The following is a 22979-nucleotide window of genomic DNA, read 5'->3' on the forward strand; positions in this document are numbered from 1 at the left end:
TTTTTTTTTTTAACCGTAATAGCCATCTTAATGAGTGTTTTAAAGAAAATTTAAATTGATACAATTTACCTACTATAAAATTAACCTTTTGAAGTGTACAATTCATTAGTTTTATTATATCTACAAAGTTATACAACCATCACCACTGTATAATCCTAGAACATTTTCATTGCCCCAAAAAGAAACCCTGTACCCATTAGCAGTTACTCCCTATTCTCCTCTCATCCCAGCCTCTGGCAACTACTGATCTACTTTCTGTCTCTATCGATTTGCTTACTCTGGAAATTTCATACAAATGGAATCATACAATGATGACCTCTTGTATCTGGCTTCTTTCACTTAGCATAATGTTTTCAAGGTTCACCTGTATTGTAGCATGTACCAGTACTTCATTCTTTTTATTGCCAAATAGTATTACATCGTATGGCATACCACTTTCAGTTTATGCATTCATCAGTTGATGGACTGTTGCTTTGCCTCCCGTGGATTTGTCACCCCTTTTCCCTTGGGTGACGGAGCCACCAAAGATTACTCAAAGCCCATCTCTTCTGAGCAGTGAGAAGCCCCGAAAAGGGGTTAATCTCCCAGAACCCTCAAGAGCGAGGCATTCCTCCCATTTGGGAAATTAACCATGAATTGGGGTTCTCTTCCCGCATTTATTCTCCAGACCAGGAAGTTACAGGAAGAGAACATAGGTGGGGTTTTTGCTAAGTACAGTTTAACAATTTTAACAATAGAAGCTGGTAAGAAAGGCAAGGTGATATTCTATAATGCAATTAATTCGATCCACTAACAAAAGTTTGATTTTAGCAAACATTCTTTTCTTGCAGCAATTTCCCAGTATCTTTACACATCAATCAGTAACCTGTCTTTGAGCCAGCAACCTTGCTGTATTACAATTTTTTATCTTACAACAGAGGCTTTGGAAAACCAGTCCCTGTGAAGTACATTTGTTTTATGCATAGTTCACAATGGACATTTGGGTTTTTTCCACTTTTGCCTATTATAGAATAATGCTGCTATAAACATTTGCTTATAAGTTTATATGTGGATGTATGTTTTCACTCTGTTGGGTATATACCTAAGAGCAGAATTGCTGGGTCATATGGTTACTCTGTTTGACCTTTTAAGGAACTCCCAAATTGTTTTCCACAGTGCTGCAGCATTTTCAGTTTCCATCAGCAGTGTATGAGGGTTCCAATTTCTTTACTTCCTCACCAACACTTTTTTTTTTTTTTGGGGGGGGGGGGCAGCTGACTGGTATGGGGATCTGAATCCTTGACCTGATATTATAATACCTTGTTCACCGACTGAGCTAACTGGCCAGCCCACTTGTCTTTTTGATTCTAGCCATCCTATTAGGTATAAAGTGGTATTTCATTGTGGTTTTGATTTGCATTTCTCTAGAGACTAATGATGTTGAACATCTTTTCGTATGCTTATTGGACATCTGTATATCTTCTTTAGAGAAGTGTCTATTTAGATCTTTTTCCATTTTAAAGTTTGGTTGTCTTTTTGTTGTTGAGTTGTAAGAGTTCTTACAACTTATAGTACTCTAGCTATTATAACCTTATCAGATGTATGATTTGCAAATGTTTTGTCCCATTCTGTGGATTATCTTTTTGTTTTCTTGATAGTGCTCTTTGATGCACTAATGTTTTTAACTTTGAAGTTTAGTTTATCTATTTTTTCTTTGGTTGCTTGTGCTTTTGGTGGCATGTCCAAAAAAGCATAGCCTAATCCAAGGTCATGAAAATGTACACCTATGTTTTCTTCTAAGAGTTTTATGGTTTTAGTTCTTAAATTAGGTCTTTAATCTACTTTGAGTTAATTTTGCATGTGTTGTGAGGTAAGGGTCCAATTTCCTTTTTTTTGCATTTGTATATCCAGTTGTCCCAGCACCATTTGTTGAGACTTCTTTCCCCACTGAATTGTCTTGGCATCATTATTAGAAATCAGATGTCTATAAGTGTATGGGTTTATTTTTGGACTCTAAACTTTATTTTATGTCTGTCTATCCAATGCTAGTACTGTACAATCTTGATTACTTTAGTTTTGTAGTAAGTTTTGAAATTGGGAAGTGTGCCATCCAACTTTGTTCAAGAGTGTTTTGGCTATTCAAGGCCTTTTGAATTTCCATATGAATTTTAGGATCAGCTTGTCAATTTCTGCAGAAAAGGGAGCAGGGATTTTGATAAGGATTATGTTGAATCTGCAGATTAGTTTGGGGGAGTATTGCCATCTTAACAATTTTTAGTTTTCCAGTTTGTGATGCCTTTCCATTTACTTCTATCTTTTAAAATTTCTCTCAGTGATGTTTTGTAGTTTTCAGTGTGCAGATCTGCTTTTGTTAAACTTATTCCATAGTATTTTATTCTTTTTGATGGTATTATATGGAATCATTTTCTTAATTTCACTTTCATAGTGTTCATTGGTAGTTGAACTGTTTTTACTCATGATACTTCTGACACCAAATGTGTGGAACTTTTCCTCACACCAACCAGTTCTTCAACTCTAGACACCAACTGGGTATCCTACAATTCATTTCAATTCTGACACTACCTGGAATGAGCATCAGACTGCACAGATTTAAGGGTTCAGTCCCACAAGGCTGCCTTCACTTCAGACACCAGTTGCAAGTATTGAGTCCCCAGTTACCCACACTTCTGTCCAACTTTGTATAAATCAGGGGTTCCCACAACCCTCTCCCATGTTTAATAATTTGCTAGAATAGTTCACAGAACTCAGGAAAACAGATTACTTACTGTTACAGGTTCATTATGCAGAATACAACTCAGGACAGTCAAATGGAAGAGACGTATAGGGCAAGGTATTGGGGATGGGGGGGTGGAGCTTCCATGCCCTCTCCAGGCTTGCCACCCTCCCAGATGTGCTCCCCAACCCAGAGCTCTCCAAACCCTGTGGTATGGGGTCTTTATGGAGGTTACATTACACATGTGTGATTGAATAAATCATTGGCCATTGGTGATTAACTCTATCTCCAGCCTCTCTCTCCTCCTGGAGGTTGGTGGGGGATCTAATCAGTCTCTCCCCTCCTGGAGCTTGGTGTGGGCCCTAAACATCCCCTCTAATCATGTTTTGGTCTTTTTGGTGATCTGCCCTCAACCTGAAGCTGTCTAGGGACCCCCAGCCACCAGTCATCTCATTAGCATACAAAAGACACTCTTATCACTCTGGAGATTCCAAAAGTTTTAAAAGCTATGTGCCAGCAACCAGGGACAAAGACCATTTATAAAATAACATTTATTTTTTATTATATTACAGTTATATATAGAAATAGTTACTTTTTGTATACTGATGTATCCAGCAACCTTGCTGAAGTCCTTTATTAACTCTAATACTTCTTTTGTAGATACCTTAGGATTTTTTACATGAAAAATTATGTTGTCTACAAATAGAGATAGTTTTGCTTCTTACTTTCCAATCAGCCACTTATTTACGTTAATTTTTAATTTTTATTTATTTTAAAAATTATTTCCTTGCCTAATTACCCTGGCTGGAACTTCTAGTTCAATGTTGAATAGAAGCAGTGAGGGAGGACATCCTTGTCTTGTTTCTGATCTTAGGGGAAAGCTTTGTCTTTTACCATTAAATATGATGTTGACTGTGGATTTTTTATAGATGCCCTTTATTTTTTTTTTCTTTTTTGATTTTTATTTTCTTTTTTGTAAATGCCCTTTATAGCTTGAGGAAGCTCTCCTTCATTCCTAGATTGTTGAGTGTTTTTATCGTGCAAGGGTGTTGGGATTTGTCAAATGCTTTTTCTGTACCTATTGAGATGTCTTTAGTCTCTTAATTTGGAACTGTTCCTTACCTTTTCTTTGTCGTCCACAACACTGATGTTTTTGGAGTCCAGGCCAGTTACTTTGTGCTCTCTCAAGAATAGCTTCAGCTTATAGAATACCATGGCAGTATGAGAAGACATATTAGTTCTTTCCATCACTGGTAATGTTAACTTCGACCACCTAGTTATGGTAGCGTCTGCGAGGTTTATCCATCATCGAGTTACAACTTTTCCCTTTTGTAACTAATACATTCATTAGTAAGTAATTTATGGGGTGCTACTTTGAGACTGGATATTCTGTTCCTCATTGAACTTTCACCCCCTATTTTTAACAGCCTCTGATGATTCAGTTATTACGATGATGGTTGCCAAATGGTGATTGTCTTACTCCTTTTAAGTTTTTCCTCCTTTTATTAGTTGGTAGACATGTTTTATTGGGTTTTTTTTTGGCGGCTGGTCAGTATAAGGATCCGAACCTGTGACCTTGGCATTACAGGCTGTGCTCTAACCGACTGAGCTAACTGGCCAGCACATTGGTAGACATGTTAATTTGGAAATTACTTATTGGACATACAAGTAGAGATATTAAGTGGCAAGTGTGGAGTTCAGGGAAGGATACAGGTTGTGGATTTAGATGTAGGAGTTGTCAGCCTACAGAAACTTAAAGCTGTAAGGCAGCTGAAGGTCTCCAAAGCCAATGTCCCCTGTTGGCCACAGCAGCTTCACCAGGCCTGGTCTCTGCTGCCACATTTTGGGGACAGACCCAGGTGCTGGCTGGGTCCAGAGAGCATCATGGCTCCATTGAGGCAGGTTCTGAGGCAGGAAGTGTCCCTGTTCCATTTACAGCTTGCTGTGGTGAAAGTTTTACTTCTTAACCTGGCATTCAAGGCCTGTTGGGCACCACCCTCCCTGAGCAGCAGCACAGCCTCACACCCGCCTCTGTGCTCACTGTGCCTTTCGCGCCACCTCAGAGAACTCCTGCTCATCCTCCAAAGCCCAGTTCAAATACTGCCATCTCTGCGAAGTACCTGCCCCCCCACCAAGGTCCTTCATTTAGGAAATTGTTCTTGAGGCTCTTTTCTATGCTAGGCGCTGAGACATGGTGAAAAAACTTGATTCCTGCTTTCATGGGTGGAGACAGATATTCCCATATAATCACACAGATAAAAGTATCTTCACATAACAACAGAGAAAAGTAACTGCTACACGTGGCGAGCAGGGGGCTGGCACCGACTGGCCTGGCCCACGTGCTTTGGGAGGGTTTCCCTGAGGAAATGCCAGCTCCCCTGAGAACCGAGGAAAGAGCAGATGCTGAATGCACTGGCGGGAGAGCCACAGCACCCTGTGCAGGGGGTGGGCTCTCTCTGGAGGTGCATCTAGAAAGGTGGATAGTGACTTCCAAGTCCAAGGTGAAGAGGCTGGATTTTCTCCCACAGGCAATGGGCAGACTGCGAAAGGTCCTAAGCAAGATGATGAAACCTAACTTGCATTTTGAAAAGTTCCCTCTGTCTGCCGAAGAGGCTGGATTTTCTCCCACAGGCAATGGGCAGACTGTGAAAGGTCCTAAGCAAGATGATGAAACCTAACTTGCATTTTGAAAAGTTCCCTCTGTCTGCCATATGCAAGGGTCAGGAATAGCAGCAGACACCATGCTGGTTTTGCAGATCGGCCCCAGTTTCAGATGGGCAGGAGACACAACTGATTGTATATATCTCTTATAAGCCCCATTCTGCTGCTGGTCGTAGAGACTTCATCTCAGTTGGTGTGTCCTCAACAGCATTTACCCATGCAGGCTCTGCATGCTCTGTCTTACTTCTAAATAATAGCTCAGGGAAAACTGTTATGTGTGTGTATGTAAGAACAACAACAAAAATATGGCAAAATGCTAACAACTGGTGATTCCTGTTAAAGGATGTATGGAGCTCATTACATTACTCCTTTAACTTGGGGGTGGTCCCTCTGCTTCTGCACCAGGAGGGGTGGGAGTAGGAGCCCAGATTCTGCAAATTGGAGGCCCCCCACCCCATCCTGTGCTTCTTTTTTTTTAAAGATGACCGGTAAGGGGATCTTAACCCTTGACTTGGTGTTGTCACCACCACGCTCGGCCAGTGAGCGAACCGGTCATCCCTATGTGGGATCCGAACCCGGGGCCTTGGTGTTATTAGCACTGCACTCTACCGAGTGAGCCACGGGCCGGCCCCATCCTGTGCTTCTGATACAGGGAGCACAGGATTTTTCCCTGAGACCCAGATCTAACCCTCAGGGCCCTGCTGCTGGTGGCCCTCCAGTCCAGCCTGTCGTCCTCTCTGCATTCACTCATTCCTCTCAGTGCCTGGCTCAGTGTTGGATGCAGAAATGCAGACTAGGCCCAGTGTGACCCAAAACCTCTTCACTTACCCTTCAAGTCACCCCTATGGGGTCTCAGGACAGGGATAGGTACATCAAGGCACCAGCCCCAGGAGTTCAAAAAAGCCACCGATAGCCACTGGATGCTCAGCTGCCACTAACAGGTGTATTGGGATCCAGGACGAGGGCAAGCTGCTCTCAGCATGGGGATCCGGCCCACAAGGTTGGGTTGGGCTTGGCAGCCTGAACGAGGCTCCTGGGAAGGGTCTGTGCATCCCCAGGGCCTGAGGTCACTGGCATCTTGGCTTGCTTGAGCCAAGAGAGAATAGGTGTTCATGGCTCCAGAGCCTGGTCCAGGAACTTTCTAAAAGGCATGTTCCTACCACTGGGGATTGGTACCCTGTTCCGTCTGCCTGGACTGCACTTTCCCCAGCCACTTCCATGCCCATCCCCCAAAGCTGGTTAATTCCCACTTGTCCTTCTGGTCTTGACCAGAGTACTGCTGCCCAGACTGGGTCTAGTGGCACTGCCCCGGGCTCCTGCAGCCTCATTCCTATGTCTGGTTTTCTGCCACCTGTCGTAGACTTGAACTCGTCTACGCCATGTTTAGTGTCTATCTCCTCCACCAGAGCAAGCTCTGTGAATGCCTGCCACAGACTGGCACTGGGCCTGTGGAGTAGGTGCTCAGTAAATGTATCTAGTGTGTGCAGTCGTCAAAGTGGATGTAGCAGCTGCGGGCACTGCATCCCCATGCCGGCTGTGCAAGCAGAGGTTGGGTCTGTGGAGCGGGGGAGTGGTCAGCTAGGGTGGCCTTTTGTAGCCCAGCCTGGCTCTATTGATAACAGCACCTACTTATGAAGCACTTATTTCTTATGGGAAGCTGGTCAGGTAAACGTCGTGCATTCATTTTTCAGATGAGGAGGTGGTGAGCTTAGTTGCTTGCCTAGGATCACTGAGCTGGTGCATGACAGATGTGGAATTATGGTTTGCACTCAAGTCAGCTGTCTTTAAAGAGCTGCCTTTTGGGAGGGGGGGTCTGGCTCGGTTTCCCAGGGGCGTTCACTCCACCCTACTTACCCCAGCCTGGCCCATCACACTACAATAACACCATGAGCCCTTGGTACACGTTACCTCATTTATTCTCACAACATGCCTGTGAGGTAGGGAGGGGCAGGGACTGTCCCCATTTTACAGAGGAGGAAGTTGAGGCACACAGAGGTCAAGTGACTTGCCCAAGGTCACAGACGGCGGCCAAGCTGGAATGGGGCCCCAGAGCAGGCCCTCGGTTCACACAGGGCCCCCTACCCCCGCAGCAGGTGCTGGACAAGAGGATGTCTCCCATGCCATAGTCGTATACACAGTATAGAGCAGCCCCTCGCGTACTGAGTTCACTGCCGCCGGGCTTGGCCCCCGCCCTAATGGCCTGCCCCAGCCTTGTCCTCCCCACCCTGCCTTGCAGGCTGGGCCACTGCAGCTCAGGGCTCATGACACCCTGGGAGTGGGGATGGGGGCAGGGAGAGAGGAGGATGACTGTGGTTAAAAAAAAAAAAAGAACAGAACAGAAAACTCAGAGGCTGGGCAGATGGGGAGCAGGGGAAACCAAAAAAAAAAAAAAAAAAAAAGGCTGCTTACACACAAGTTATATATTTTTACACACACGTGTACACACACCTAGGTATAGTACATGTAAAAATATATGCTATTCACACACCTGCCTCCTGCCAGGTGCCTCGAGAGCCAGTGGCGGTGGCGGGCATGGGTGAGCAGATGGGCTTGTTAAATATACACTCTAAGGTCTATGTGCATATGTACACATACGTACAGACCCCGCTGCCCGCCCCTCAGGTGCTGTACACAGGTGCGGCCGAGGACGGGGAAAATGGAGTCCCTTTCTCCAGTGTCCTGGAAGCCACTCTGAGTCCTAAACTTTCTTCTGCCGAAGGAGGAAGGGGCTGGAGAGAAGAAAAGGGAGGGGAGTCTGGAGTGTTATAACTGTGGCTTCATCTTATTTCCTCCCAAAGACTAAAACCTTCATCTGCTCCGAGGCAAGTCCTACCTGACTGCCAGGGCAGGCGGGTCACAGTGGCAGGGCTGCTAGCCTCAAGAGGGACCTCCATCTTTGCGTGTGAGATTGTGTGTGAGCACATGGGGGGGGTGGAGAGGGAAGGGATACATGTCCATCCCTCTGTCATCTGGGCCCTCAACCACACAAGGGCCAATAGCCAGAAAGCTGCTAGCCAGCATGGTGACCCCTGTGTGAGCTCTGTAGGGAAAAGAGAAAAACACAAGAATGAAAAATCCAAGGTCAGAGCAGGAGTAGCCAGGAAAAGAAGGAAGGACAGGGCAGGTGCCCAAGGCTGTCCTTGGACTATCATCGTTTTGTAAACAAGCTAGTTTAAGTTCTCATTAGATAGAACAGGTAAAAAGACTGCAGTCTGGAGGCTGGGCTGGGGAGTTGCCGAAGTCCATCTATCTAGTCCGCCACGGCCAGCAAGAGGAAAAGACATTTTTCTGGTTTTATGTTTTTTGTTGACCTTTTTTGTGTGAGAAGTCTTCATAAACCTAAAGCTGGGAGGGACCCAAAAAAGCCAAATTGTGAGCCCTTGTATGTATCAATTTGAAAGTTGGCTCAGGGTCTCTGGACAGAATAACCATACTAAAGGTTGAGAAAAATTTTGTCCCATTCGCATTTAGTTTATGTGTTGCATGTGTTTTTAATGAAGTAAAATGGTTTCCATCCTCCTTCATGGTCTTAGAGCCTGGTCTGGGCCTCAGGGACATAAATCTCGATGCTGTCCGCGCTCTCTGTGGCTGAGTTCTGCCGCACAGAAGCTGCCCGCTTGGCTGCCAGGAGTCTCTTGCGGGCCTCCTGACGCTGCTTGTCCCCTGTGTCTGAGGCCTTGTCACGGCTCACTGCCGGCTTAGATTTGGCTGGCTTCTTTGGGACCGGAGGGGGTGGTTTCTTCTCTTCCTTTAGTGAGACAGTGAGGAAGGAACAAAAATATAATAAAGGTGCCACGTCTTGGGTGGCACTTCCCCCCACCAGATGCTAGCAGCTGGAGTCTCTCCCCCCAGCCTCCCCACATGGGCACAAGCAACACACGTTTGGAATCAGGAAGCCACAAGAAGCGATGATAGTGGGAAAGGCACAAGGTATAGGAGCAAAAAGCAAGCTTAGAATCCTAGAACATTCTAGCAAGAAAGGACAGATCACCTGTTCCCACCCCTGCTTTGAATGATTGTGAGCCTGAGACTCAGGAACTAGCCTGAGATGGGGCTTAAGTTTAGGGCTTCTGACTCCCAGGTCACATTCTACATGCTATCTAGGGGACTAGAACTTTCAAAGGCCACAGTCCAAAAACCATTAAGGGGTCACTGGGTTCCACTGGTTTACAGAAGGAAGCTTGAGCCCCAGGGAAGAAGCTGACCTCCATAGGAGGCTGAACTGGTCCACATTGCAGGAAAAGGGACCATTTTGCTGCCTCTTGCTTGAGGGTGTGGGCGTGTCTCCCCCAGGACCTGCTTTTCTGAACGTGCAGGGCAGGGCATGCTTCAGGGGCAGCCTCAACTACACACAGCAAGCGCATGCTGGACTAGGGCCAAGCGCAGACCCCACACAGTGATGGACGTGAGCCCCCAGCTCAAAGACGACACACGGAGAAGTGAGCCAAGCAGCACTGACCGATGTGGGCAGCGTTACTGCCGACCAGGAATTTGTCCCTGGACTTCCCCTCCGCACTGCTCCATGCTCACCTTCCTCTTCTCGGGGGTCTCCACCAGCTGCCAGCTGTTGGCCTTGAGGTGGTAGAGTTCATCAAACTTCATGCTGATGTCCTCGATGGACAGCTGTAGCAGGTCCCAGAACCCTGCCAGGTCCTGGGCTGTTGGACGTGGGTTGGCGTCTGGGTTCTGTGGGACAGACGGGGATCAGTGGGGGCAACAAGGTGGAGGCTCTTCCTGATTCCCATCCTGAGCATGGTTCCTTGCCAACACTGGTTGTGGGCTCTCGAGGTCTAGTCTTGCTCCCTTATTCCCAGTATATGGGTCAGTATCTGTATGAGTGAATGGAGCCAGATCCTGGTCAATGTCAGCCCTGAGGGTGGGGATCCTTGGGAGGAGGGGACAGTCTCATCATGAGAGAGGCCCTACACATACATGTGGACTGAGGCCATTGCCAGGGCCATCACTGGAGGGCTACAGTGAGGAAGGCATGCATGTCCTCAGTGTATGCCAAGTGGACAACTGTTCTCTCCTTTTTTTAAAAAAAGATGACCGGTAAGTGGATCGTAAACCTTGACTTGGTGTTGTCAGCACCACGCTCTCCCAAGTGAGCTAACCGGCCATCCCTATATAGGGATCCAAACCTGTGGCCTTGGTGTTATCAGCACCACACTCTCCCAAGTGAGCCACAGGCTGGCCCCCAACTCTTCTCATTTTACAGGGAGGAAACAGAAGTTCCTGGCCACGGTCCTACAGTGAAGTGGGAAGAAACCTGCTTCACCCCCAGGTGGGTATGATCACAGAGTCCATGTTGTTTCCCTCCCATCACTCTGTTCCATGACAACATAACCTCTGAATCCCTATAGGTCCTGGAGACAAATACTCCACTGCCCCACCCCTAGGAGTACACAGCCCCTCACTAGAGAGAAACTTCCATAGGAAAAGCTGCCCAGGACTCTGCTGCTGGCCCACAAGGGCAAGCCCTCCTAACAGGTAAGGGGAAGGCAGAGGGAAACCCACAAGCCTAGTGCTGGTATTTCTTTAGTTCTTACCTTGCATGTCTTCTTAGATATAGAATATGTTTTATGTAAATAAATCAGTGCTAACTGACTTTCATGTGGCTGTTTTTACCTAGAGTTCAGTTCTCTCTTGCAAAGGTATTAGTAGATCTGAAAGGACCACGCCTGGCACCTTTCCTGTGCTGGGCATAGGCAGGTATTGCCATCATCTTTCCAATGCCATGAGGAAGCAGTAGCTTCCCCATGTTATGGAGTAGATCACAGAGGCTTAGAGGGGCAGGCTGGTGCACAGGCCCAATCCAGTGGGGGAATCTGGTGGGCAGCCAAAGGCTGGAAGCTCTGCTATGGAGAAAGAATACTACTCACCAAGTTTTGCTCACAGAGGCCCCGGAACTGCTGGAATTTCTGGGACATAAGTAGCTGGGCACTGCCCACAGCACTGAGGACTTTTCCTAAGACTGAGACAGAGAAGGTGGAAAAAGACTGATAAAAGACTGATTTAGCAGAGCACAGGGTTGTTGGGGTAGAAGGTGGGATCAGGGTCACAGCTTTCATCTCCCCTGCCCCACCTCAGGATATAGATCATTATTTGGTGATGGCAGTGGATCTTCATTTTATTTACATATTAATCCACTCTCAGTGAGAAAAATGCAACAATATAGATAACTCCATCCCCTAGTTCCTAAGGAAATTTTATGGCAATAAATTTGAAAACAGATTAAATGGAAAATTGTCCAGAAAAACATAAACTACCAAATAGAAAATCTGACTAGACCAATAAGTATTTTTTAAAAAGTGAAGCAGAAGTTAAAAAATCTTCCCAGACAAAGGAACCAGGCCTAAGTAGTATTACAGGTGAGGTTTTACAAAACCTTCAAGGAACAGATAATCCCTGTCTTATACATTCAAACTATTAAATTAAATAAACATGGAAAATGATACAACTTATTTCAGGAACCCTGAGAGCAGAAAGGAAATGCCAAGAATAGACCACTTTCATTATTAAAGCTAAAAAAAAAAAGTCTTAATTAAAATATAAGCAAATAGAATCATTTTAAAAAATAAACATCCTAGGGCCGGCCTGTGGCTCACTGAGGAGAGTGTGGTGCTGACAACACCAAGTCAAGGGTTAAGATCCCCTTACCGGTCATCTAGGAGAGTGTGGTGCTGACAACACCAAGTCAAGGGTTAAGATCCCCTTACCGGTCATCTAGGAGAGTGTGGTGCTGACAACACCAAGTCAAGGGTTAAGATCCCCTTACCGGTCATCTTTAAAAAAATAAATAAATAAAAATAAAAATAAACATCCTAACCATGAATGTTTAGCCTAGGAATACAAGGTTGATCTTTCAGTGTGACTTCCAGTTTTAAAGTGGTGGCATAAAGACAATACTACCTTCCCAACTCCCTTAGAAATCACTGGAGAAGTAGAAATGCATGTTGTGTTTGACAAAACTCTGAAGCTTAGTGTATGAGGAAGGCTTCCAGGTACAGTGACAGACACACAAGGAGGGCTCATAAAGGTGGCAGGTTTGAGTTTTCCAAAGTAAACGACACACCCTAAGGAGAGAGAAAGGCCAGCAATCTCTTATTTGATATAAAAAAGGGGTGTGGACTGCAGCAGGAGCTTTTCCTGGTTCAGCACCAAGGAGAATTGGGGGAGAAGGGGTTGCATTGTAAGCAGCCCTGTAGTTGCCTGGAGAAATGAAGAGGGTAACAAAACTCACCCAGGCACCCATGCCCACTATGCATAAGAATTCCTGCTAGCCTGGGACACAGTGCTGGCCCTTTTCCGACTATGATCTACTTATGGGAGTTCACCAAGGAAGAATTCATCTCATTAAGAAATTAGTAATTGATGGAGTTTGGATGTACTGTCCTCCTAGAACTCGTGGAAATTTGATCCCCAATGCGGCAGTGTTAGAAACTGTTTTGAGTCACGGGGGCGGATCCCTCATGAATGGGTTAATGCTCAGCCTGGGTGGGGGGCGTGGGGAGAGAGTTGTGAGTTCTTGCTTTATTAGTTCCCATGAAAGCTGGTTGTTTAAATGACCCTGGCACCAGGGCTGGCCCGTGGCTCACTTGGGAGAGCACAGTGCTGACAACACCAAGTCAAGGGTTAAGATTCCCTTACCGGCCATCTTTAAAATAAATAAATAAATAATAAATGAGTGAATGAAGGAATGCATGACCCTGGCACCTCCTCCCTCTCTCGCTTCCTCTTGCCATATGATCTGCTTGCTGCCTACCGCCATGAGTAGATGCAGCCTGAGGCCTGTGACAGATGCAGCTGTCCCAGAATCGTGAGCCAAATAAACCTCTATTCTTTATAAATTACCCAGTCTCAGGTATTGTTATAGCAACACAAAAACAGATTAATACAGTAATTAAAAAGGATCTGACACAGGAGCTAAACAAAGGTGTTACAGAAACAGCAAATGGCACATGAACATTTACCAGAAAATTGCTGTCACAGAATAGATGAAAATTGTGGTATTTAGCCATGTATATGAATATGTGGTATTTAGCCATGAATATGTAAAAGAAAAGTTCAAAGCACAGATAGAGGTGCTCCAAAGAGAATGTGTAAGGCAATGGAAGGAAATAAAACAGGAGCTCTGGAACTAGAGCAAAAGAAAAATCAGGCCAACACAGAAACAAGAGCCACACTAGAAGTGGCACATAGATTAAAACCCTGCCAAAAACTCTCTAGGAGTAAGAACAGAGAGAGTAGGACTGAAAAAGCTTCCTGTACAAAACACTTAAACTGCTTGGTTAAATAGCTAAACTGGGGGGAATAAAATGCCTCCAGAATAGATAGTGGGGATGTGTCCTGGGCTTGGTTTATGTAGAATGGAAATAAAATGTATTAAAAGGGAGAGACTATCAAATAGAAAGAGATTGAGAGACATGGAAGAGAAAGAACGTGCATCTATTGCTTTAAAAGAGAACAGCCAATGACACCAAGGTCAAGGGTTCAGATCCTTGTACAGGCCAGCAGCAACAACAAAAAAACCCCAAAAAACAAATGGTCTGAGTCCAAGTGCAGTGGTGTTTGCAACTACTTGATCACAACCAGTTACAGATGTCTTTGTTCCTTCTCCATACCCACTGGTCTACTTGACTAGCCTAAAAAAGGTGAACTGAAACAGGCCCACCACCACTTCTGCCACAGTTGCTAGAGCCATTATATGGTCCCTGAACCGTACACATTACAAAGCAGCAGTCTTGCAGGTTACCCGTCACTGCAGCCGCAGACTCCGCAGATGTAAGGGAGGCAGCCGCCATTGCTGTGGCCACGAGGTAACCCCACTGCCACTGCGGACACCTCACAGATGTGAGGGGAAACAGTTGCAGCTGCTGGTGCCCCTGCCACCCCCACGAGGTTACCGTGCTGTCACCAAGGACACTGCAGATGCAGGGGAGGCAGCTGTTGGTGCTGCTGCTGCTGCCACTATGAGGTAACTCCACCACTGTGGACACTGCAGACACTGATGCCATGTGGGCCACTGCTGTAACCGCCACTGCTGCAGTTGCCACCACTGGCACCACCAGGCAGCTACCACTGTTGTGTGAGCAGCCTGTCACTGCTGCCACATAGGTAGCCCACCAAAGCCACCACTGCCGCAAGGGTGGCCTGTTATCAAAGCAGCAGTCACTGCCATTGGGCAGGCAGACCACTGACCACTTGACTGCACTGATAAAAGGAGGGTCACCAGTGGAGGCCAGGCAAGGAGAGTAATAGAAGAAACAACTGCTCTACCAGATGACATCAATGTTAGAGATACTAGAAATACAAAGAAAAACAAGAAAATATGAAGCCACCAAAGGAATACAATAACTCTCAAGTACCAGACCCCACAGAGCAGGAAACCCTTGAAATGACTAAAAAAGAATTGAGTAAAAAACATAAGGAAATTCAATGATATAAGAAGTTACAGTTAGATGATACCATGGATTGAACAAAACTATCCAGGATATGGAGGAGGAAATTTACAAAGAGACTAACACTTTAAAAAAAGAATGTAGCAGAACTCATGGAACTGAAGAAGGCATTCAATGAAAGAAAAAATACAACTGAGAGCTTAAGCAGCAGGCTAGAGCAAGCAGAAGAAAGAATTTCTGATCTTGAAGACAGTCTCTTTGAAATAACTCAGGTGGACAAAAGAAAAAATAAGTTTAAAAAATGAAGAAAATCTAAGAAAGATAGCAGACAACCTTAAGTGCACAAACATCCTAATCATGGGTATTCTTGAAGGGAAGGAGAAAGGAAAAGGCATTGAAAAAATATTCAACAAAATAATAGTGGAAAATATCCCAGGTGTACAGAGAGACATGGATGTTCAGATTCAGGAGGCTCAAAGATCTCCAAACAAATTCAATCCAAAAAGGTCCTCTCTGAGGCACATTACCAGTTAAACTGGCAAAAGACAAAGAGAGAATCCTAAAAATGGGAGGAGATAAACATCAGGCTACCTGTAAGGGAGTCCCTATCAGACTAATAGCAGACTTCTCAACAGAAACTATAGGCCAGAAGAGAATGGGATGATACATTCAAAATACTAAAAGAAAAAACTGCCAGCCAAGAATACTATACCCAGGGAGCCTATACCCTTTAGAAATGAAGGAGAAATAGTGTATTTCCCAGATAAAAACTATGAGAGTTCACTACCACTCGACCTTGACTCCTTCAGGGAGTCCTGCATCTGAAATCCAGAAAATGACAATCACAGGGCCAGCCTGTGGCTCATTTGGGAGTGTGTGGTGCTGATAACATCAAGGCCATGGGTTTGGATCCCTACACAGGGATGGCCAGTTAGCTCACTTTGGAGAGCGTGGTGCTGACAACACCAAGTCAAGGGTTATGATCCACTTACCGGTCATCTTTAAAAAAAATAAAAATAAAAAAAGAAAGAAAATGACAATCACTGCCATAAAAGAACTCATTGGTAGAACAAAAACGCAAATAAGAAAGAGAAAGAAACTGTATCTTACCACTTCCAAAAACCAACGAACACCAAAGACAAACAATAAAAGGGAAAGAAACAAAAGATATTTAAAACACCTAATTGTAAATGGATGAAATTCCACACTCAAAAGATGCAGACTGAGTAACTGGATTAAAAAGCTAGATGCAATTCTCTGCTATATACAAGAGACTCACCTCCCCTGTAAAGACACACACAGACTAGGAGTGAAGGGATGGAAAAAGATATACCCCACAAATGGAAATCAAAAATGAGGAGTAGCTATTCTTATATTAGATAAAGTAGACTTAAAACCAGCAACTATAAAAGACAAAGAATGCCAATATATAATGATAAAGGGATCTCCAGCAAGAAGACATAACAATCACAAGTATATATTGCACCCAACACCAGAGCACCCACACATATAAAGCAAACATTATTAGACCTAAGGAAAAACCCAAAAACAATAATAGCTGGGGATCTGAACACGCCTCTATCAACATTGGACAGATCATCGAAGCAACAAATCAACAGAGAAACACAGGATTTAAACCACACTTTAGACCAATTGGACTTGGCAGATATCTATAGAACATTTCACTCAACAACCACAGAATAATACATTCTTCTCATCAGTGCACAGAACACTCTCCAGGATAGACCACATGTTAGGTCACAAATCAATCCTCAACAAATTTTAAAACACTGAAATGATCTGAAGTATCTTCTCAGACCCAAACAGATTAAAACTAGAAGTCAATAACAAGCAAAACTCTGGGAACTATACAAACACATGGAAATTAAACAACATGCTCCTGAACGACCTATGGGTCCAAGAAGAAATTAAGCAGGGAATCAAAAAATTTCTCAGAACTAATGAAAATAGAGACACATCATATCAGAACCTGTGGGACTCTGCAAAAGTAGTACTAAGAGGAAAGTTTATTGCAGTAAATGCTTAGAAGAATAGAACGGCCGGCCTGTGGCTCACTTGGGAGAGTGTGGTGCTGATAACACCAAGTCAAGGGTTAAGATCCCCTTACTGGTCACCTTTTTTAAAAAAAAAAGGAAAGATTTCAAATAAACAACCTAATGCTATATCTCAGAGAACTAGAAAAACACAACCAATCCAATCCCGATATTAGTAGATGGAAAGAATTAAGATCAGAGCAGAACTAAATGAAATAGAGACCCCCCAAAGTGATACAAAAGATCAATGAAACTTGGCTTTTCAAGAATATGAACAAAATAGACAAACCATTAGCTAAGCTAACTAAAAAAAAGAAAAGAGAAGACTCAAATAACAAAAATTAGAAATGAAAAAGGAGGCATTACAATCAGTACCACAGTAATACAAAGAATCATTAGAGATTACAAACAAATATACACGGATAAACTTCTGGACACATACAAACTACCAAGACTGAACCAAGAAGACACAGAAAACCTGTACAGACCAATAACAAGCAATGAGAATGAAGCAGTAATCAGTCTCTCAACAATGAAAAGTCCAGGACTGGATGGCTTTACAGCTGAATTCTACCAAACCTTTAAAGAGGAATTAATACCAATTCTCTTCAAACTATTCCAAAAATTGAAACAGAGGCCATTCTCCCAAACTCATTCTATGAGGCCAGCATCATCCTGATACCAAAACCAGACAAAGATACAATAAAAGAAAACTACAGGCCAGTATCTTTGAGGATGCAAAAATCCTCAGTAAAATATTAGCAAATAGAAGACAGCAACACATCAAGAAAATTATATACCATGATTAAGTGGGATTCATCCCAGGGAGGCAAGGATGGTTCAACATACACAAGTCAATAAATGTGATACACCACATCAACAAAATTAAGGACCATATGATTATCTCAACAGATGCAGAAAAAGTATTTGACAAAATTCAACATCCCTTTATGATAGACTCTCAGCAAATTAGGAATAGAAGGAAAGTACCTCAACACAAAAAAAGCCATATATAACAGACCCACCGCCAATATCATCCTGAAGCTTTCAGCTTTTCCCTTAAGAACAGAAGTAAGATAAGGATGCCCACTCTCACCACTCCTATTTAACATAGTGTTGGAAGTTACTAGCCAGAGCAATCAGGAAAGAGAAAGAAATAAAGGGCATCCAGATTGGAAAAGATGAAGTAAAATTGTCCCTGTTTGCAGATGACATGATCCTATATATAGAAAAGCCTAAAGACTTTACAAAAAAAAATTCTTAGAGTTGATAAAAGATTTCAGTAAAGTTGCAGGATACAAAATCAACACACAAAAATCAGTAGCATTTTAATACTTCAACAATGAACTAGCAGAAACAGAAATCAAGAAAGCTAGCCCATTTACAACAGTCAACAAAAAAACACCTAGAAAAAATTAAATTAATAAAAAAACCCAACCCCCCCCCACCTAGATATCAGTTTAACAAAGGAGGTGTAAGACCTCTACAATGAAAACTATAAATCACTGTTGAAAGAAATTAAAGAGGACACAAAAAGATGGAAAGACTTCCCATACTCTTGGATAGGAAGAATTAACATTGTGAAAATGTCCATACTCCTCAAGGTGATCTACAAATTCAATACAGTCCCTATCAAAATACCAATGACATTCTTCACAGAAATAGAAAAAACAATCCTAACATTCATATGGAACAACAAAAGACTTCAGTAGCCAAAGCAATCCTGAGCAAAAAAAAAAAAATAAAGCTGGAGATGTAACACTACCTGACTTCAAATTATTTCAAAACTATAGTAACCAAAACAGCAGGGTACTGGCATAAGAACAGACACCTGGATTAATGGAACCGAATAGAAAAACCAGAAATCAACCCACAAATTTATAGCCAAATGGTCTTTGACAAAGGTACCAAGAACATACATTGAGTAAAAGACTGCCTCTTCAATAAAAGGTGCTGGGAAAATTGAACATTGATATGTAAAATGAAATTAGACCAGTACCTCTCACCCTATAACAAAATCAACTCAAAATAGATTAAAGACTTAAATATAAGACCTGAAACTATAAAACTCCTGAAAGAAAACACAGGGGAAACACCTCAGGAAATCGGACTGAGCAAAGACTTTATGAATATGACTCCCAAAGCACAGGCAACAAAAGGAAAATTAAACAAATGGATACATCAAAGTAAAAGCCTCTACACAGCAAAAGAAACAATTAACAGAATGAAAGACAACCTACAGAGGGAGGGAAAATATTTGCAAACTATGCATCTGGCAAAGGATTAATAGCCAGAACATATAAGATACTCAAAGGACTTGACAGTAAAAAACCAAATAACACAATTAAAAAATGGGCAAAGGAGCTGAATAGGCATTTCTCAAAGGAAGACATACAAATGGTGGACATGTGAAAAAATGCTCATCATCATTCAGCATCAGGGAAATGCAAATCAAAACCACATTGAGGTATCATCTTACCCTGGTTAAGACTGGCTCTTATCAAAAAGAATAACAAATGCTGGCAAGGATGCAGAGAAAGGGGAACCCTCCTACACTGTTGGTGGGGCTGTAAATCAGTGCAGTCATTATAGAAAGCAGTATGGAGGTTTCTCAAACAACTACAGATGGAACTGCCATATGATCCATAATCCCACTGCTGGGTATACATCCAAAGGAATGAAACCCATCATGTCGAAGGGATACCTGCACTTCCATGTTTATCCCACCTCTATGTACAATAGCCAACAGTCAGAACCAACCTATATGTCCATCATCGGGTGACTAGATAGGGAAAACATGGTATCTATACACAATGGAATACTACTCTGCCATAAAAAAGAATGAAATACAGCCATTCGCAGCAACATGGATGAACTTAAGAGAAAATCATGTTAAGTGAAATGTTCAGGCACAGATAGAGAAATACTGCATGTCCTCACTCATAAGTGGGAACTTAAAAACAACAAAAACAAAAAAAGATAGATACAACAATGAAAATAATAAATTGAACTTTCAAAAGGAGAGAACAGAACTCAGGTTACCAGAGGTGAAAAAGGGGTGCAGGGGAGGGGAGGAAAAATGATTTACATTTAATGTTGAATATACTAATTATCCTGATTTGATCATCTCATATTGCACACAGGTAATGATATTCAATTCTGTACCCTACAGATATGTACAATCAACTATGTTGCAATTTAATTAAAAAGAGAAAAGAAAAAAAGAAAGAAAATGGAGGAAAATAAATATTCACAGAGAACATGATTGTGAATTTTCCAAAAATGACTAATGATACCAGTTCTCGGAGTTGGGAAGCCAAATGAATCCCAAGCAAAATCCATATTTATTTACAGCAAAATCAAAGGCAAGAGTAGCTCTTAAAAAGCAACTAAAGGAAAAGAAAAGATTACTGACAAAGGAATGAGTTAAACAGCAAACTTCTCAATCACAACAATGGATGAATATAATGAAATAATATATTCAAAGTACTAAGAGAAAAGTACTAACATAAAATAATTCTGTACCCAAAGAAACTATCCTTCAAGAATGAGTATGAATAGGGAAAGAACAATCTCTTCAACAAATTGTTCTGGGAAAACTAGATATCCACATGCAAAAGTTGTTGGACCCTAACTTTACACCTTATAAAATAGTTAACATGGGTCAAAGACTAAAAATAAACTCTTAGATAAAAGCGTAGGAACAAATCTTAGTGACCTTGGATTTGGCTATGGTTTAATTCTTTTCTTTTCTTTTTTTTTTTTTGGCGGGGGGCAGTTTGCCAGCAAGAGGGACCCAAACTCTTGGTCTTGGTGTTAACAGCACCACACTCTTCCAAATGAGCTGACCGGCCAGCCTCCTGGACCTTGGTGTTATCAGCACCACACTCTAACCAACCAAGCTAACCAGCCAGCTGGCAATGGTTTCTTTAATAAGATTCCAAAAGCACAGGCAACAAAAGGAAAAAATAGATAAACTGGACTTTATTAGAATTGAAAATTTTATGCATCAAAGTTTCTTCATTATGAAGAAAGTGAAAAGACAATCTACAGAATGGGAGAAAAATATCTGCAAATCATGTATCTGATAAAGGCTTAATATCCAGAAAACATAAAGAACTCCTACAACTCAACAACAAAAAGATCAACAACCCAATTTAAAAATGGGCAAGGGCTTGAAACATTTCTCTAAAGATATACAAATGGCCAGTAAGCATGCTCAACAGCATTAGTCATCAGGGAACTGGAAATCAAAACTACAATGAGTACCACTTTGTACCCATTAGGATGGCTGTCGGGGGCGGGGAGGAAGAAACTGAAAACAAGTGCCGGGAAAGATGTGGAGAAATTGGAACCCTTTGCATTAGTGGTAGGGATGTGAAATGGTACAACTGCTGTGGAAAACAGTTTGGCGGTTCCTCAAAAAACCAGACATAGAATTACCATATGACCTAGCAATTCCATTCCTAGGTATATACTCAGAAGAACTGAAAACAGAGACTTAAACAGATACTTGTACACCGAGGTTTACAGCAGCATTATGTACAGTAGCCAAAAGGTGGAAACAACTCAAGTGAACACGAACAGATGAACGGATAAACAAAGTGTGGTATATATGTAGAAGGGAATATAATTCAGCCATAAAAATCAATGAAGTTCTGATACATGCTGTAACATGAACCATGAAAACATGCTATGTGAAATGAGCCAGACATAAAAAGACAAATATTTATGATCCCACTTGTACAAAATATCTATCTATAACGGGCAAATTCATAGAGACGGAAAGTAGATGAGAGGTTACCAGGGGCTGTGGGTAGGAATGGGGAGTTATTGCTTCATTAAGTACAGAGTTTCTATTTAGGGCGATGAAAAAGTTTTGACTAGTGTGGGCCCTGCTCAGTCTCTGGGGCTAGGCTGTACTTTCTCTGTGAAGTCTGTACTTATCTGTTACATTAAACCCGTTTCCACTTTCTACTGGGGAAAGAGAAAAAAAAAAGTTTGGGAAATAGTGGTGATTGCATAACATTGTGAATGTCACTAATGTCATGGAACTATATACTTAAAAATAGTTAAAATCACCAATTTTATGTTACATATATTTTACAACAATTAAAGAATGAAAAAAGAAGAAAGCAGAAAAGAGAAAAAATAGAACATGCAAAATAAAATGATAGAAATTAATCCAAATATATTAATAATTATAATCTTTATAAATTTCTCCAATTAAAATATACCAATTTTCAGGCTGGATGAAAAAAATACCACCACTTAGATATGGTATATGCTGTTGACCAGAGACACCCCTAAAACCTAAGGAAACAGAAAGGTTATAAATAACAAAAAAAAGGTACACCAGGTAAATACTAAAATAAGAATACTACTATAGTTATACTAATTTAAGAATGTACTCTAAGCCAAAAACTAGAGATAAAAAGGCTCACTAAATATTGATAAAAGGTTTAATTCACCGGGAAATTTAAAATAATTCTTAACTTATAGGCATCTAATTAAATAGCTTTAAAAGTGTAAAGCAAAAAGTGATAGGCTGTAAAAAGAAACTTATGTCTACCATCAGAGAAGACCTTAACATACCTCTCTCAGTAGCTGACAGGTAAAGCAGACCAAAAAAATCAGTAAGGTCAGAAAATATTTGATTTATTTACTTAACAAGCTTGATGTAATGGATGCAATATAGAACTCTAAACCCAGTGACTGTAAAATATATTTTCTTCTTACATACATATGGAACATTAAAACTGACCATATTCTTGGCCATAAAATATAAAACATACTTCAAAGAACTAAGTATCATACAGATAATGTTTTTTGCCATTAATTAAATTAGAAGCTAGTAATAACAACGTAACTAATAAACCCTCATATGTAATAAAAACAAACAAAAAATATACACTTCCAAATAATCCACTGGTCAAAGAAATCACAGTGGAAGTTGCATATCTTTTCAGATATCACTAAAGTAGTACTTAAAAAGAAATGCATAGGCCTCTGGGGCCGGCCCGGTGGCGCACTGGATAGTGCGCCGCTTGGGAAGCGCGGCGGCGCTCCCGCCCGAGGGTTCGGATCCCACAAACAGACTGGTTCCCGCTCACTGGCTGAGCGAGGTGCGGGAGCAACACCGAGGGTTGC

General features: G+C 42.3%; 1 protein-coding gene across 6 annotated transcripts in view; it reads right to left on the reverse strand.

The window, feature by feature from the left end:
- Positions 1 to 7272: 7272 nt before the first annotated feature.
- Positions 7273 to 22979, reverse strand: part of DLGAP4 (discs, large (Drosophila) homolog-associated protein 4) — a 212668-nt gene continuing 196961 nt past the window's right edge. For 5 of the 6 annotated variants that reach the window (XM_008568557.1, XM_008568698.1, XM_008568420.1 and 2 more), the window contains 3 exons: positions 11257 to 11348; positions 9905 to 10060; positions 7273 to 9122 (listed from right to left, as the gene is read on the reverse strand). In XM_008568557.1, coding sequence (XP_008566779.1) covers positions 8904 to 9122; positions 9905 to 10060; positions 11257 to 11348 — 467 coding nt within the window. In that variant the 3' untranslated portion in view covers positions 7273 to 8903. Of the gene's footprint in view, positions 9123 to 9833; positions 10061 to 11256; positions 11349 to 22979 lie in introns of all 6 variants that reach the window. The other variant, XM_008568631.1, reaches the window with a different exon arrangement.

The sequence above is a fragment of the Galeopterus variegatus genome, unplaced genomic scaffold (assembly GCF_000696425.1).
Source record: "Galeopterus variegatus unplaced genomic scaffold, G_variegatus-3.0.2 Scaffold3, whole genome shotgun sequence".
Taxonomy (NCBI): Eukaryota; Metazoa; Chordata; class Mammalia; order Dermoptera; family Cynocephalidae; genus Galeopterus; species Galeopterus variegatus.